This window comes from Zalophus californianus, chromosome 3 (genome assembly GCF_009762305.2).
Source record: "Zalophus californianus isolate mZalCal1 chromosome 3, mZalCal1.pri.v2, whole genome shotgun sequence".
In the NCBI taxonomy this organism is placed as follows: Eukaryota; Metazoa; Chordata; class Mammalia; order Carnivora; family Otariidae; genus Zalophus; species Zalophus californianus.
In genome coordinates, this window is record NC_045597.1 from 52575190 (window position 1) to 52592826 (window position 17637).

Here is a 17637-nt window from a genome sequence, read left to right on the forward strand (position 1 = left end):
CACTCATTGCTTCTAGTTTTTGTCACTATCAGTAACACCAAAATGCTGGAATACATATTGTGTACAAATATCCTTTATATACTGATTTTTTCCTTAATGAACATAACCTGACAAAGAAACTGCTACATCAAAAGGTATTTTATTTTATTTTATTTTTTTAAGATTTTATTTATTTGAGAGAGCAAGCACGTGCACGAGTGGGGGAAAGGGGCATAGGGAGAAGGAGAAGCAGACTCCCCACTGAGTAGGGAGCCTGACACGGGGCTCAATCCCAGGACCCTGAGATCATGACCTAAGCTGAAGACAGACACTTAACAGACTAAGCCACCCAGGTGCCCCTATTTTTTAAATTTTAATAGCTACTACCATATTACTTTCCAAAGAAGCCATATCAACTCACACTTCTACCAGCAATGTATGACAACACCTTTTCCCTGCAATCTTGTAGGTACTGGACATTATAATACTTTTTGGGTTTTTTAGATTTATTTATTTGAGAGAGAGTGAGAGAAAGAGTGTGCATGCATGCAGGTGGAAGGGCAGAGGGAAGGGCAGAGGGAGAGAATCTTCAAGCAGACTTCCCTCTGAGTGTGGAGCTCCACACAGGGTTTGATCCCACAACCCATGAGATCATGACCCGAGCCAAAACCAAGAGTCCCACGCTCAACCAAGCCATCCAGGTGCCCCTATAATACTTCTTAATTTTGGCCCAGCTGATGCATGAAAATTGATAACTTATCGTATAATTTGTATCTCTCTAACTCTTAAGCAGGTTTAGAACATACCCATTTGGATTCCCTCTCCTGTGTCATGCCTATTTAAATCCTTTGCCTATTTTCTACCAGATGATATGGTGTTTCTCATCAATTTGCAAAATATATTTGTATATTAAGGGTATTAATCCTCTATCATATGTGTTAGATATCCATTAAAATGTGACTTTTAAGTTAAGGGTTTACTACTTGAATTCATTTTCTCTTTCAAACAATGTCGTCAGTAATGGTTAAATTACCACATAGATCCAAAGAAGCCTATTTATACATTTCATAGTTCAAAAAGTGTACATCTGCAATGAAAGTTGCAGAAAGCAGCAACGGAAAATACAAAGCAACAAAATGCATCATAAGATGTTAAGTCGTCTTTAGTATGGTGCCTGGGGGAAAGAGGACTAAAGAAAATTTAGGCACTGAATAAAGACTGCTGTGGAGACTCTGGCGACTTCAGGCCATGTCACAGGGCTTTACAAGTTCATGCAACTCTTCCCTTTGAGGGCTCTTTTCTAGCTAAAGAAATCTCAAATGAAATCCTTTTCTCCAAGTAAATTCTCATGTAATGAGTAGCAGTTAGTGCACTATTGAAAATGAGGCTAATCTTAAGGATTGGAGGCCTTCCCCCTCAGATTGTTGTTCAAGCTCTGACTCTAGTCCATAAGTGAATCTTACTTAGTTAAAACCTTCCTGGAGGCCTTTTGAATAAGCTTTGCCACTCATTCATCAAAACTGACAAGTAGCTGCAATGATTGTTCAACATTATCCAGACACAAAAATGACAGTTTTTCCATGCTATTCTGTTATTTACATGTTGATGAATTTCTCAAACCTCTTGAAATTTTTACAAGCATCCCCCTCCCCCAAAAAATCTTTCACATGGTTGCCTTTATGCCAAAATTCACCACTTTTAAAGCACATGTTGTAATTCTACAGAAAACCTTTGTGCCCTAACTGCTTGGATATGAGTTCAGTGTGTCCAGTAAACCTTAAATGACCTCACATATAATTGGCCCATGGACTGCAACAAGATTATGTAAGGAAGCAGAAATATAACTCCGAAGTCAACTTTAAAGGCATCTATTGAAAACCTGCTACCCTGGAGCATCACGTCATAAGGCAAACGCTGGAAGAAATACCAGCTTGATACAATACAGTTTAACTTCAAGAACAAAAACATGAAGGAACCCCTTTTCAACAGCTGACAATTTCATCTAAGCCTTGAGATGCGGTTTTCATACAAAAAGGCAAAAATCTTCAATTACCCACTTCAACACTTGCAGGGGAGAGACTACAGACTAAGATGATAAGTGGGAGTTATAACGGTTAAGGCAGGAGGTGACAAGACCTAGATAACAAAAAAACTGAAGAACAGTTCAACTCCTCTGTCCCGGCACTGGGCTAAATGCTGTGTCCAACACTGTTCAAGTGAAAAGCTGACAACTGACTATAAAACACAAGCATTCATTATCTCAGTTAAATGGCCAATGAATTAAGAAATTTTACTTTCATGAGATAATACTGCTTTCACGTGGTTTTAAATGGAATTTTAGACTTCCACTTGAGAATATTCCCAGTCTATGGCATCTCTGTCAGCTAATAGGATTTATACCACTTCCATTAAATAGATGTTAAATATGAATATGAGGGTTCATCTTTCAATACTGTGATTTTTATTTCTTCATTACCAAAAGACAATAGTTGATTTTCAGTGCTCTGAATAACTTGGGAAAAGACGGAAATAAAATAGCACCACCATGCCTCAACTATTTCAGTATTTTTCAGTATTTTCAATATTTTCCACACTCTTCAGTTCCAAAAGAGTTATCTAACATACCAGTCTTCTTTTCATCCCCAGACTTATTCTGAAGTAGCCAGAAATACTGTGACAGACTATAAAAGACAAATCAAACTGAAGTCAGGAAATCTGGGCTTTGCTACTAATTAATTAGTCTTCCAACCTCTTTCTTATGGTCCTACTTTCCTGGTTATGAAATGAGTTTCAGAGAGGACAGTAATTCCTAAAGTTCCTTTCCTTAACAAAAGTCTGTCATTTTATGTTTCATTTAAAAATCTTAAATATGCAAAAAGCAAAGAGCTAAACTGAAGCATAAATATGGGTAGGAAAGTAACAGGGTATCAAACTTCATTCAACAAAGCAGCATTTTCAAAATATTTTAAAAAGTAACTCCAAGGGACGCCTGGGTGGCTCAGTCATTAAGCATCTGCCTTCAGCTCAGGTCATGATCCCAGGGTCCTGGGGTCAAGCCCCACATTGGACTACCTGCTCAGCAGAAAGCCTGCTTCTCCCTCTCCCACTCCCCCTGCTTGTGTTCCCTCTCTCACTGTGTCTCTGTCAAATAAATAAATAAATAAATCTTAAAAAAAAAAAAAAAGTAACTCCAAAAGAGGGGGGAAAAATTATCAAAGTTCTCATAACCAAAACTCATAATCTCCAATCAGTCATGTAATAGCAAGAGTGAAGCCAAACAACTATGACTTTCCCTGCTCGGAAATCGTCCCTGAGAGAGGAAGTAGTTCAAAGAATACAATATTTGAACCTAATATAGTAAGGAGATGCCCAAAAACATGTTTTATTAATAAATATATCTACCCCAATCAATATGTAGCAACCATATAATGTTTATGTGGATATGTGAGATATTGACTTATTAGCTCAGCCACTTTTCCTATTTCAAGTTAACCAAACTCCCAATAGTCTTTACCTTACAAATGGGTGCTGTCACTCATACAAAAGACTAGTAGAGACAATGCTAATAATTTGCTACTGGGTAAAACATGCTACCATCATTTTGATATATGAACAATAATATATCTAGGGATACTTATATTATGAATATGGTAGGAACAATGATGAATGCACAGTAAGCCAGAAAATGCAAATTGAAGTCTATACACCATCAACTGCTTTCAATATAAACTCTTTTCTGATAAATTTCAAAGGGTAAGCTACTAACAACCAAACACAAAAGAAGTGAAAAATTTTGATTGCATAAGAGATGTATGAAAACAGCAACAGAAATTCAAAGTATGTTAAACCAGAAAATGTTGAGGGTTTTTCTTGGTTTGCTTTTCTGGGTTTTTTTGGTGACAATATATTTGAGTCTTGCTGTATTTAAAAACAGGTATCTTTTGGGGTGCCTGGGTGGCTCAGTCATTAAGCGTCTGCCTTCAGCTCAGGTCATGATCCCAGGGTCCTGGGATTGAGCCCCGCACTGGGCTCCCTGCTCAGCAGGAAGTCTGCTTCTCCCTCTCCCACTCCCCCTGCTTGTGTTCCCTCTCTTGCTGTGTCTCTGTCAAATAAATAAATAAAATCTTTAAAAAATAAAAAAAATAAAAACAGATACCTTTTACACATGGAACTTGATCTAAGCCAACTACTGCTATATTGCTCCCCAGTCATTTGCAAAATGTGGAAATATATTCATTCAAAGCATATGTTTGTAAGTCTTAAAACTGATATTATTACTAGGCTCCCTTGAATCCTTAAAGCTGGTATACATTCTCTCACTTAATAAGATCCCCATCCCCCAATTGGTTAAGCATCTGTGGGTACGGTAAAATATTTTAGCAGATGGTCAATAGGAGAGAGATGGTACCATCTTAGTTGTTAAAAGAAGGGAAGGATAGTGCTATCCCCTGCTGAGAGCAGTCAGGCAATGACTATGCTTCCTATCTAGGTGAGGCTTGAAAGGCCAACATTCTTTCCACACTATAAACACGTGATGCTTTATCTTTGAAAAAAAAACTGAAGCTTTTTTGAAGAGCCTACCACCACGTGTGATCCTGGAAACAACCTAACTAAGAGCAAATTCGAAATCAAATCTAGAGAAGATGTATTCCAGATTCATTTTTTATTTATTTTATTTTTTAGAGAGAGAGAAAGTGGGGGAGAGGGAGGGGTAGAATCCCAAGCAGGCTCTACGTCCAACATGGAGCCCAATGCAGGGCTCAATCTCATGACCCTGAGATCATGACCGGAGCCAAAATCAAAAGTTGGATGCTTAACTGACTGAGCCACCCAGGCACCCCTCCAGATTCATTTTTTTAAAAGTAAGACTGAGTGAAGACGAAAACGTTTTTAGCGTATCTCTTAAGCAGAATCATAGCAGCCCTTAGTATTAACCATATTCAACAGTGTTACAAGCATGGGATAATGGGAAGCAAGAAGGAACAGAATCAGAAGACTGAGGAAATGGTTGTGTCAGGGACTCAAATTTATTGAGCACTATGTGCCAGGTATTATCCTATTCATTTCACATAGGCTATCTGATTCAATCCTTACAATCTATCATCCATAAGGTTGAAATGATTGTTCCCACACTGGCAAGGAAATCAGAGCAGTTAAATGACTACAGAAATTCACACATCTAAAAAGAAGAAGGAGGAGGAGATGAAGAAGACGAAGACAAAGATGAAGAAGAAGTATAGGAAGAAAAGAAAAAGAAATTCCTATCTAGGAAATAACACAGACAAAATCTTAAACATAATCCTCCCCCTCCAAATAGATGTTTCCATATAGAACCCAAACTATATAACAGTTTTCCCACTGCCTGTTATTCCTCACTTCTGAAGTTCGTTATAAAAGTTATTAGCTACATTGGTAATAAAAAAAGATCCAGAAAGCAGGAAAAAAAAAAAATGAGTGTTTTCAATTATCATGTAAGGTGTTATAAATCTATTTTGTTAAGTCTTCTCTAGGTAAATATAAAAACTTGTTAAAGATTTAAGTCCCCAGTCTCACCCCCAGAATAGATTACCTATCAATACAATAATACGATTAGGCATAACCATTAAATAATGAATACTACAAATAAATGTTCCTGACTCCCACTTCTAGTTAGGATGAAGAGAATTGAAGAGAATTTTACTTTCAACCTAACAACCAGAACTAGGCAGTTGATCTGTAAAAATCAGTTTCTTAAAACCTACCACACAGCTAAGAATACAAAGAAACCTGAATGAACTAAATTCTAGAGAGTAATGAGCATTTTCAAAGAGAGAAGAGACCCACAGCTAATAAACATCCCTGGCAGAATGGTAGGAGGAGGAAGAATCCGCCATAGGTGTATCAGGAGAAGCAGCTGAACTTTTAGCAAACTTACAATGGCCACACACAAGCTGACATGATGAACTAATCTACTGAAAAGTCTCAGTCATAGAGAGAATCTGCACCTACCCACTAACTCTTCCTCATTGGCCTTCACTGAGTGCACAGGGATACACACTAAAAACGAGACACAGGGCAAGAACTGAGAGGTATTCTTCCTGAAGCATACTGGACCTTTTGTTAATACAAGGCAACAACCCACTGAAGGCTGGGGGTGGGACAGAGGAAGCAACAGAAATCCCTTCAAGGCACTTCACGACTTTATACCGTATAAGGCAGCAGTTTTCATGGACCGTGTTAGGGCAGAAGAGCTGAGATAAATGCCTCTTTGGCACTCTTGGCCTTCACTGATATGGCCTCTGGAGGCTGGAGGCAGGGCAACAGCATAAAGAGAGATCTGGGTTGGAGAAAGCAGAATACAGGACTAAATGGCAAAACTCCCCAGCAATCCAAAGATGGAGCCATAACGCAGAGACTAGCCATGGTTTGTAGAGCTGGAAATTCAGCTATAAAGCATAAAAAAAGCTCTGGAATCTCACCAGAATTCACATGCTGCACATTACTAAGAAAAAGTCCTGATCTCTTCCTCAATACCTTTGAAGGTAGAGATAAGTGGAATCTAACTAATCTACAGAAAGCCCAGTCTCAGCTCAAGCACATATTAGTTTGACTCAGCCTTCCTCCTTCGGTGGCACCCCCTCCACAAACACGGGACTTAGCAGATGAAGAGGCATGCCCTTTTCTGGGGGTAAATATCATTTACTTCAGTCTCTACGGTTCTTTTATACACAATGTCTGGCACACAATAAAATATTATGACACAAACAGAGAAGCAAGAAAATGTGATCCATGTTCAAAAATCAATAAAAGAAGTTCTAAAAATGGCCTAGATGCTGGAATTATTAGACCATGAAAAATATGTTAAAATATCTAGTGCAAAAGAAGGACAACATGAATGTATTCAAGCATGAGAGACTGAAAATATAAAGAAAAACTGAATGGATGTAGAAATGAAAAATGTACTAACAGAAATTAATGAATCATCAGATGAGATGAAACTAAGACTGTACAAAGCTGAAAAGAAAATCAATTAACTTAATTATGGCCAAGAATTTTCCAAAATTGATTAAAGTTATTAACCCAGAAGGGCACCTGGGTGGCTCAGTCGTTAAATGTCTGCCTTCGGCTCAGGTCATGATCCCAAGGTCCTGGGATCGAGCCCCACATTGGGCTCCCTGCTCTGCAGGAAGCCTGCTTCTCCCTCTCCCACTCCCCCTGCTTGTGTTCCCTCTCTCGCTGTGTCTCTCTCTGTCAAATGAATAAGTAAAATCTTTAAAAAAATAAAAAATAAAGTTATTAACCCAGAGACTCAAGGAACTGAGAGAAATACAAGATAAATTCAAAGAACACAACTATGTACATCAAAGCCAAACTTTTAGTTTAAAAAGGAGATAAAAAGAAAAATTGTAATGTAGACAGAGAAAAAGGACAAATAACAACTACGAGTACAACAAAAATGACAGGTGACTTTTTATTAGAAACAATAGAAAACAGAAGACAATAAAATGATATCTTTACAGTACTAACAAAACAAAACAGAATAAAAAACTGGCAGTCCATTTCCAGTGAGGGGGGGAAAGCAAAATAAAAACACATGTTAGGATAGACAACAGATGAGGGTCACCTGGCTGGTTCAGTCAGAAGAGCATGTAACTCTTGATCTCGGGGTTGTGAGTTTGAGCCCCACACTGGGTGTGGAGCTTACTTAAAAAAAAAAGAGGGGTGCCTGGGTGGCTCAGTTGGTTAAGCAACCAACTCTTGATTTACCTCGGGTTGTGATCTCAGGGTGGTGAGATCTAGTCCAGTCCAGCTCTGTGCTCAGCAGGGAGTCTGCTGAGATTCTCTTTCTCTTTTCCTCTGCCCCGGACCCTGCTCATGCTCACTCTCTCTTCTCAAAATAAATGAGTAAAATTTTTAAAAACAAACAAACAAACAAAAAACCAAAAAACAAAAAACCAGATGAGAGAATTCCTATCACAAGGCTATTAAAAAAAGGTGCTAAGATAGTAGGAAGGGAAAAATGAAGAGGGGAAATCGGAGGGGGAGACGAACCATGAGAGACTATGGACTCTGAGAAACAAACTGAAGGTTCTAGAGGGGAGGGGGGTGGGGGAGGGGGGATGGGTATTAAAGAGGGCACATATTGAATGGAGCACTGGGTGTTATACGCAAACAATGAATCATGGAACACTACAACAAAAACTAATGATGTAATGAATGGTGATTAACATAACATAACAAAATAAAATAAATTAAAAAATACAGGAGAAAAAAGTGCTAAAAGAAACTCTTCTGGCTGAAGAGAAATGCTTTCAGATGGATATCTGAATCTGCAGGAAGAAATGAAAAGCAGCATAAAACATTAAAATATGGGTAAATATTAAAAACTTTAAAAATCGGGGTGCCTGGGTGGCTCAGTCGGTTAAGCGTCTGCCTTGGGCTCAGGTCGTGATCCCAGGGTCCTGGGATAGAGTCCCACATCAGGCTCCCTGCTTGGCGGGAGCCTGCTTCTCCCTCTCCTACTGGCTTATGCTCTCTCTCGCTAGCTCTGTCACTATCTGTCTCTCTCAAATAAATAAATAAAATCTTAAAAAAAAAACAACTTTAAAAATCATCTTCATTTTACATATATATATATTTAATTTAAAATTCCATTAATTGCCTAAAGTAAAAAAATAACAAAATTGTGGCGTTTTAGTATATACAGAATTAAAATATATGATAGCAAGACTACCAAGGTTATGAGAGGTAAATAAAAGAATAGTGTTGAAAAGTTACCACATTGTTCCTAAAATAGATCTATTATTGGAAAGTAGACTATGATGAGTTGAAGATGTATATTATAATCCCTAGAGCATCACTGTTCAATAGAGTACCCACTAGTCACATGTTGCTATTTAAATCTGAGTTTAAATTAACTTAAAATTAAATAAAATCTAAAATTATTTTCCTTGTTGACTGCACTGGCCACACTTTGAATGGTTAATCACCACATGTGGCTAGTGCCTGCTATATTGGGCAGCACAAATAAAGGACATATCCATCACTTCAGAAAGCTCTATTGAACCAAACTACACTAGAAAAAGAGGCATAACTAGAAAGCCAATGAAAGAGACAAAATGGAATATATTATCTCTGAAAAGATGATAAAAGATGTATATAAAAATATAAAGAGGACAAAGCAAAAAAAAATCAAGATGGTCTACATAAACACATCTACATCAATAATTATATTAAATATAAAAGGGTTGAACATTCCAAATCAAAGAAAGAGCTTGTCAGAATGGATAAATAAGCTGTTCATCAGACACAATTAAAATATAAAGGCACAGACCAGATGAAAGTAAAAGAATGAAAAAGAGCGTACCATACAAACACTTAGCACAAGAAAGATGGTGTGGTTTACATTACTATCGGACAAAATAAACTTTAAGGAAAAAAACTGTTACCAGATGACAGCACTGCGTAATAATAAAAGGGACCGTTCATAAAGAGGACATAACATTATAAATGTGTATATACCTATTAGAGAGGTTTGAGATACACAAAATAAAAATTAATAGACTAAAGGGCAAAAAAATCTACAATCTACAGTCATAATAGAGGTTTTAATACCACTTTATCAGCAGCTGATTGAAGAGGTAGATAAAATCAACAAAAACATAAAGGACTTGAACAATATTGTCAACACTGACCTAATTAATATTTATAGACTACAACACCCAATAACAGCAGAACACTAATTCTTTTCAAAGTTTACATGAAACACTCACCAAGAGAGCCCTTATGCTGATTGTTAAGTCTCAATAATTATAATTTCAAAGAACTGAAACTCTACAGAATATGTTCTCTGACCATAATAGTATTAAATTAGAAATCAATAACTGTAAGATAAAGAAAAACCAAATACTGGAAATGAAGCAAACATACCTCTAAATAACCCCTGAGCAAAAAAAAAAAATCTGTGATTTTTAGAAATATCTTGAATGGAATAATAATGAAAACTTAACAAATTAATATCTGTGAGGCAGGGCTAAAGCACAATTTAGATGGAAATTTACAGCTTTGGACAACTAAATCAGGAAAAAAGGGGCAAAAACAATAATCTGAACCTCTACCTTAAATAATTAGACAAAGAATAGGAACCAAAGTAAATAAAAGTAAGGAAGTAGTAAAAGAGTGGAAATCAGTGAAATAACAAATGGACAAACAACAGAGAAAAATCAACAATGAAAAGCTATTTTTTTTAAGTTAGTATCATTGATAAACCCCTAGAGAAAGAAAAAAAACCCACATTTCCAATATTAGGAATAAAAGAGGGAATAGCAATACAGACTCTACAGATATTTAAAGCATAATAAAGGCTACATTACAAAAGAAAAAGTCAATAAATTTTAAAACTGAGATGAAATGGACCTATCCCTTTAAAATAAAACAGAATTATAAAGTTCTTAGAAAAAAATACAGACCATCTTCACAACCTCAACGTAGGCAAAGATTTCTAAGACATAATAAAGCACTAACCATAATAAAAGATAAACTGTATGTAATCAAAACTCCTGCCAACTAAAAGATACCACTGAGAAAATGGTTAGACAGGGGAGAGACTGAAAAAATATTCATAATACATATATATATGACAAAGGCCTTGTGTCTAGAGTATATGAAGAACTTTTACAAATCAACAATAAAAAGGCAAAATCTGCTTTTTTAAATAAGGAAAATATTTTAACAGATACAGCACAAAAGATATACAAATATCCAATAAGCATAGGAAAATACCTTGAACATCACTCCTCATCAGGGACATAGAGATTAAAACCACAATGAGGGACGTGCACTACTGGATAGCTGGGCAAGGACCTCTGAAAATCCACTCACCCAGGAAGGCAATGGCAACACTGGCAAAAATGATCAAAATTAAGTTTTTCAGAACTCTAGAAATTAATAAGAGACTTCCAACAAACTGACAAGCATTTATCCAAGAAAAATGGGTGAACCTTAGTATGAACTGTAAGTTTTGTGGTCTGTTAACTTGCCGTGTTCCCATGTCTTTCCCCAGCTCTGTGGTAATCGTGAATTACCACTACAACCACTGAAGGGGACGGAACAGGGTTACAGTTTCCTAACCATCCCAGCCCTAGAAAACTATCCCTACTTGACTTCTCTAACAGCTCCCTGAAAAACTCCTTTTTTAGAATTTGACTTCATTTGACCCACTCAGAGCTCCCAGTGTGCAAATAACACTACCCCAGGGTGTTTGTCAAAAAAATAAAAAAATAAAAAAAAATCAACAACTGTTTAACATCACAGCTGCGCGAGGCACCAAAACCAGTTGGAGCATCCAAAAAGATGACCAAAACACAAACAAACAACTTAAAAGGAAAAACTGGGAATAAGATGTCCAAAGGAAGGCTTGAAAAACTACAGTGTATGTCTAGGAATCTAGAAAGCCATGCACATGTCTGGGAAAGTTCCGAGAAGGGCCTAATGGCTCACCTCTGGCTGACACTGAAGCTTTGCACAAGCAGTAAGACATACTTATAAGCTGCCTCTGGAGCTTCACTGGAAATCATGTCCAACATGCACACACAGGCCCTGGTCAAAAACTAGAACAGATTTGTCTGAGGCATTTAAGAAATCTCTGTCCCATTACTGGCAGGCCAGTAAGCTAATTGAGCAGGAACTTCAGTGGCTGCACATGACAAAGAGTACAGATTTCAGAAAAACAGTCTACATACGTCATTAAACAAACAACTGGAGCCAAACCAAACCCTAGGCGAGGAGGGGAAGCTGATGTCCAGAGTAGTCACATTATACTATTTAATAGGTTTACTTTTCAAAAAAAAAAAAAAAAAGGTAAGAAACACAAAGAAACAGGAAAGTATAGCATACACAAAAGAAAAAAAGCAGTCAATAAAACTATCTTTGAGGAAGCCAGACACTGAACTTAGTAGAAAATACTTTAAATTAGCTTTTATAAATATGTTCAAGAATCCAAACAAACCATGTCTAAAAACTTAAAGTATGACAACAATATCTCACTAGAAAATATCAATAAAGAAATAGAAATTATAAAAAAGATTCAAATAGAAATTCTAAAGTCAAAAACTACAAAAAGTGAAATGAAAAAAATCATTAAAGGGCCTCAACAACAGACATGAGCGGGCAGAATAATCAGCAAACTTGAATTTAGTAGATGAAATTATCCAGTCTAAGAAACAGAAAGAAAAAAGAATGAAGAAAAATTAACAGGCCCTCAGAAACCTATGGTACAACCATCTAGTATATTAACACATACACAGTGGGAGTCCCAGAAAGACAGAGAGGAGGGAAGAAATGATAATGATGTTTACAAAAGAACTCCCCCAAATTAACGGAAAACATTAGAATGCACATCCAAGAAGCTCAACAAACTCCAAATAAGTAAAACTCAAAGAGACTGCACTGAGACACATCAAGTCAAACTATCAAAAGACAAAGATAAATGGACTATCTTGAGAGCAAAGACAAGTGGCTCATCATTAGAAAGGATTCTTGATAAAATTAATAACTGATTTCTCATCAGAAACTATGGAAGCCAGAGGCAATAAGATGACATATTCAAAGTGCTGGGAAAAAAACTTATCAGCCAAGTCGTATTAAGAAATTTCCAGATAACCAAAACTGAGAGAATTCATCACTAGATCTGCCCTACAAGAAATACTAAAAAGAGTCCGTCCTTCAAGCTGAAATGAATGCACATGAGACAGTAACTCAAATATACACAAAGACACAAAGAATACTAGTAAAGGTCACTCACTACATATGAAAATATAAAGACAGTATAAACATTTTTATTTGTAATTCTTTCCTTCTCCTGATTTAAAAGACAACTTCATATAGTGATAATTATGAAGTTGTGATGACAGATTTTAATGTATAAAGATACATTTTGTATGACAATAAAAACAAAAAGGAAGCAGAAGGGAAGAAAGCTGTATTAGAGCAAAGTTTTTGTTACACAACTGAAATTAAGTTATTATTAATAGGTACAAGTTTGTTTCAAGCTAAATTGTTAATTGTAGTGCCTAGAGTGACCACTAAGAAAATAACAAAAAATATATAGTAAAAGAAAAGTGAGACAGAGTGGAGAGGACAGATAGCAGAGCCATTTGGGAGGTAGAGTCACTGGAAACTTATATTAGATGAAAGGGAGATATTTTCCCTCAAGGAGCACATTTTCCCTCAAGGAGCACATCTTCCCTCAAGGAGCAGGTGTCTAGTGGAAGAATCTAAAGAGTGAACAAAAAATTATCTATTTTGTGTCCAATGACTGGAAATAGGGAAGGAGAATAACAGGAGATGAGGCTGAGACTAGATCATGAAAGGTAAAGAGTGACCTTGGTTCCTAAGGTATGAGGAGTCATTTAAGGAATTTTGAGAAAAGAAGTGACATGATTTTGAGCAAACAAGTGACTGTGAGTCATTAGGGAAATGCAAATCACCACGAGATACCACTTCATACTGATGGAAGATGGCTATAATAAAAAGACAGGCAGTAATAAAGTGTTGGTGAAGATGTGGAGAAACTGGAAGCCTCAGACATTGGGGGGGGGGAATGTAAAACGGGGCAGCCTCTGTGGAGAACAGTTTGATAACTCCTCAAAATGTGAAACATAGAGTTACCCTCTGACCTAGCAACTCCACTCCTAGGTACATACCCAAGAAAACTGAAAACATATGTCTGTCCAAAAACTTACATGAATATCCATGTAACAGGATCATTTGTAACAACACAAAAGTAGAAACAAACCAAATGTCCATCAACTGATGACTGGATAAGCAAAAATTGGTAGAGCCATACAATGGAATATTATTTAGTCCTAAGAGGAATCCAGTAGTGATACATGCTACAACATGGATAAACCATGGAAACATATAAGTGAAAAAAGTCAGACACAAAGGCCACGTATAGTATGATCTCATCTATATGAAATATTGAGAGTAGGCAAATCTACAGAAACAGAAAACATATTAGTGACTGCCAGAGGCTGGGGATGGGGTAGGGTGTGTACAGTTGTCGGAGAACGAAACAAGGAGTGACTGTTAATGGGTACGAGGTTTCTTTTTGGTATGATGAAAATGTTCTAAAGTTAGATGGGGTATGGTTGCACAACTCTGTAAATATATAAAAAACCACTGAGTTGTACACTTTAAAAAGGTAAATTTTTTTAAAAAGATAAATTTTATGGTATACTAATTATATCTCAATAAAGCTGCTATAAAACAAAAACCATGACAAGTTACTATTTCACACCTAGTAGAATGAGTAAAATCGAGAAGACTAGAAAGTCCAATGTTGGCAGGAATATAGAACATCACTGTTGGTCAAAGAGTAAAATAGCACAACTACCTTGGAGAATTGTTTGACAGTGTCTTATAAAAGTTAAACAGCCATCCGTCCTACGACACATCAATTCAACTCCTAGTTATTTATTCAAGAGAAGTGAAAAGTTATGACTACAAGACTTGTACAGGAATATTCATAGCACCTTATTCATAACAGTCTAAAAATGGAAACCCTCCAAATGTCTATCAACAGAACAGGTAAAAAAGTGTGGGATATTTATACAATGTAATACTACTCAGCAATTAAAAACAAACTGATAAGTATGGGAACATGGATGAATTTCAAAATCATCATCTTGATAGAAAGAAGCCAAATACACACCCAGAAAAACTATACTATATGATTCTATTTATAGAAAGCTAAAGAACAGGCAAACCTAATCCATCATGGTAGAAAAAAAAGAACACTGGTTTCCAGGGCAGAGCAGAGGGGAAGGGGCACAGAAGAATATTCAGAGGTGATGAAAGTAATCTTGGTGGTTATACAAGTTTATAAAATTGTCAAAACTAATCAAAATGAATACTTAAGATCTGTGCATTTTATTATATTTTATCCCAATTTAAAAAAGAAAGAATAGTACATGAAAAAATAAATGTTTTACTGAAATATTCAAGGGTGAAGTGGTAGGATGTCTGAGATAGGTTTTAAATACTCCAGAAGAAAAATGGGAATCAGTTAAAAGAAGACTGACATACATTGATAAATGTTCAAGTTGAATGATAAGTACATCATGTTTATACTATTTTTTCTAGTTTTGCATATGTTTGAAAATCCCCATAATGAAAAGTTAAAAGTTATTCATTCATAAATAAATGACTATTTCTTACTGTAGTTCTGTGGCACAAGTTCTGGGCTCTTAGGAGTTTTCAACTTGTAGGATACATCTCCAATATTAACTGTATCGCCTAAAAAGAGAACAAGGAAATACACCATTACAAGAGACAAAACCATGCACTATGCCTTTCCCAACAATGACTGTCCTGCCCTACAGAGAAGGACTTTATAGAAATGCACCCACATCTGCCTGTGTTCGGCTGCATAGACACACCTGTCTATGTCAACCACTATGCTCTAAAACGTGTAACCAAAGTATAAGTTGTATAATGGAAAAGGGAAGCATTGGTGAAATATACATTTTAAATGCTACATTAGCAAAAAAAAAAAAAAAAAAGAAAAGTGAAGTACAACAGAATTTTATTATTTTCTCATTAATGGCAATTTTCTCATTAATAGCAATACTAATAAAGTCAACAACAATACAGAAGGATGCATTTTGTTTAAGATCAACCAAAGCATCCATAAGGTGGCATCTTTACTACAAGTTACAACCTTTTTACATCCATCCTTATAGGTTCTTATTTTTACTACATACAACTTCAAGTTCTCTAGCAACATAATCCAAAAATGCAGTATTTCTAGGAAAGCCCCAGCCTATATGCAAAAATTCCTACATGAAACAAGCAAAACAGGCAAAAGTTCCCACTTCTACATGGTTCTAATTTTAAGTAACATTAATTTCTGGCTGATCTTCTAAAGTGCAGGACTAACCCAAACACTTTCTGCTTTGCTCTCTCCCACAGCAAAATAGACATACTGATCCCATCTGCACCTGGGACTTCATTTATAAAGGGCTGGCTCAAGGACACTTAGAAAAAGTAGCTGTGTAAAACACAACTTTCAACATCGCCAGTTCTGAGCTACTTAGGTATCCCGGAGACTAAGGCTTTATATCATCGTAATAATAACAAAAGCAGCCAACATTTGTTGAATGATTACTATCTTCTAAGTACTTTATACATTCCCAGAATAACCATGTGAGACAGAGGCTTTACAAGTGAGGAAATCTGTAACTCTGTTAAAAAACATTTAGGGGCACCTGGGTGGCTCAGTCGTTGGGTGTCTGCCTTTGGCTCGGGTCATGGTCCTAGGGTCCTGGGACTGAGCCCCGTGTCGGGCTCTCTGCTCGGCGGGGAGCCTGACTCTCCCTCTCCCACTCCCCCTGCTTGTGTTCCCTCTCTCGCTGTCTCTCTCTGTGTGTCAAAATAAATAAAATCTTAAAAAAAAAACACTTAAAAAAAGATTTTACAGATAAATGTATTACAGTTATGTGGCAAGTTGAGAGAAAACATCATGTAAAACACAGATATACTTTCTAATACAGAAAACAAGTATTTTTAGAGTGTAAGTCAAAGGACTTTTCCTCTAAATTAGTCTAGACATCGGCTAATACTTATTGAATCCTGGTTATTCGGCAAATATTGTTATAGACACGTTATTTATGTTACTTCATTTAACCTCAACTCTAAGTAACCTGTGGTTCCCACGAGTTATTTCATACAACTGCTCCAGCAGAAACCCCATCTCAAACTAGCTTAGTAAAAAGTCACTGGAGTTTCCGTGACAGCGGTAACGTGAGGTAGCTCGCGGGAAGCGTGGGTTACTGAGGAGACGTCGGCTCAATAACTAGTCCACAGCATGGCACGAAGGCAATGGAGAAACACAGCAGTCACACAAAGTCACACCCCGGGATAGGCTCACTGAGGTACCGCCCCTGGCACCACGAGATCCACACCTGGGACACCACGACCAGAGGACAACTTTTTCCCCCATTTCATTTTGCTATTTCTCAATAGAAATAGTAGAAATGTTTTCCCAACTTGTAGAAAAGTTGGGAAAACATTATTTGAAGTTACAGAAATCATGATTCTTTATCTTTAATCTAGTCTTCAGATGCATCTTCTAGTAAGGACCCTGCCACAGGTAAACTGTGGTAAACTCTGCATAATTCCATCGTGACTTGAAGTCCTGGGCAGGGCACCTCACTGGCCAAGCCTAGGTTACTACCCACAGCCCAGCTGCCTGGACTTGCCAGGGTAGAGTCGGGGCCCCGCCTCCTTTCAAGACTTACACCACAGGGGATCCCACGTCTTTCTCCCTCTCCCAGCCCCCTCTCCTCCTCTGTTTCCTTCCTCCCTCACCATGACGCCAAGTCTTCCTTGCTTGCTCTTCCTCTTCTCCTCAACTTCTCTTTTTCTAGGCTCTTTTCTATTCCACCTGCCACCTCTTCTTGAGGAGCTCATCCAGTCTTACACCTTCCAGTGCAACTAACATATTCCTGGCTCTCAAATTTGTACCACTAGCCCAGACCACAGAACTCCAAAGATGGATACCAACAGATACTGAGATGCCTAACATGTTAAACCTAACATTCAAAACTGAACCTCTGATCTTTCCACCAAAATGTGCTCTACCCACAATATTCCCCAGTTCTGCTAATGGCAACTTAA

General features: G+C 37.1%; 1 protein-coding gene across 4 annotated transcripts in view; it reads right to left on the minus strand.

Moving 5' to 3' along the window:
* VWA8 (von Willebrand factor A domain containing 8) overlaps nt 1-17637 on the minus strand; it is a 342103-nt gene that overhangs the window by 313497 nt on the left and 10969 nt on the right. For all 4 annotated transcript variants that reach the window (XR_003519024.2, XR_003519025.2, XM_027588721.2 and 1 more), the window contains exon 2: nt 15178-15255. Coding sequence is in view for 2 of the 4 variants with exons in the window: in XM_027588721.2 (XP_027444522.1) it covers nt 15178-15255 (78 nt within the window). In the remaining 2 variants the exon portion in view is untranslated. The remainder of the gene's footprint in view (nt 1-15177; nt 15256-17637) is intronic.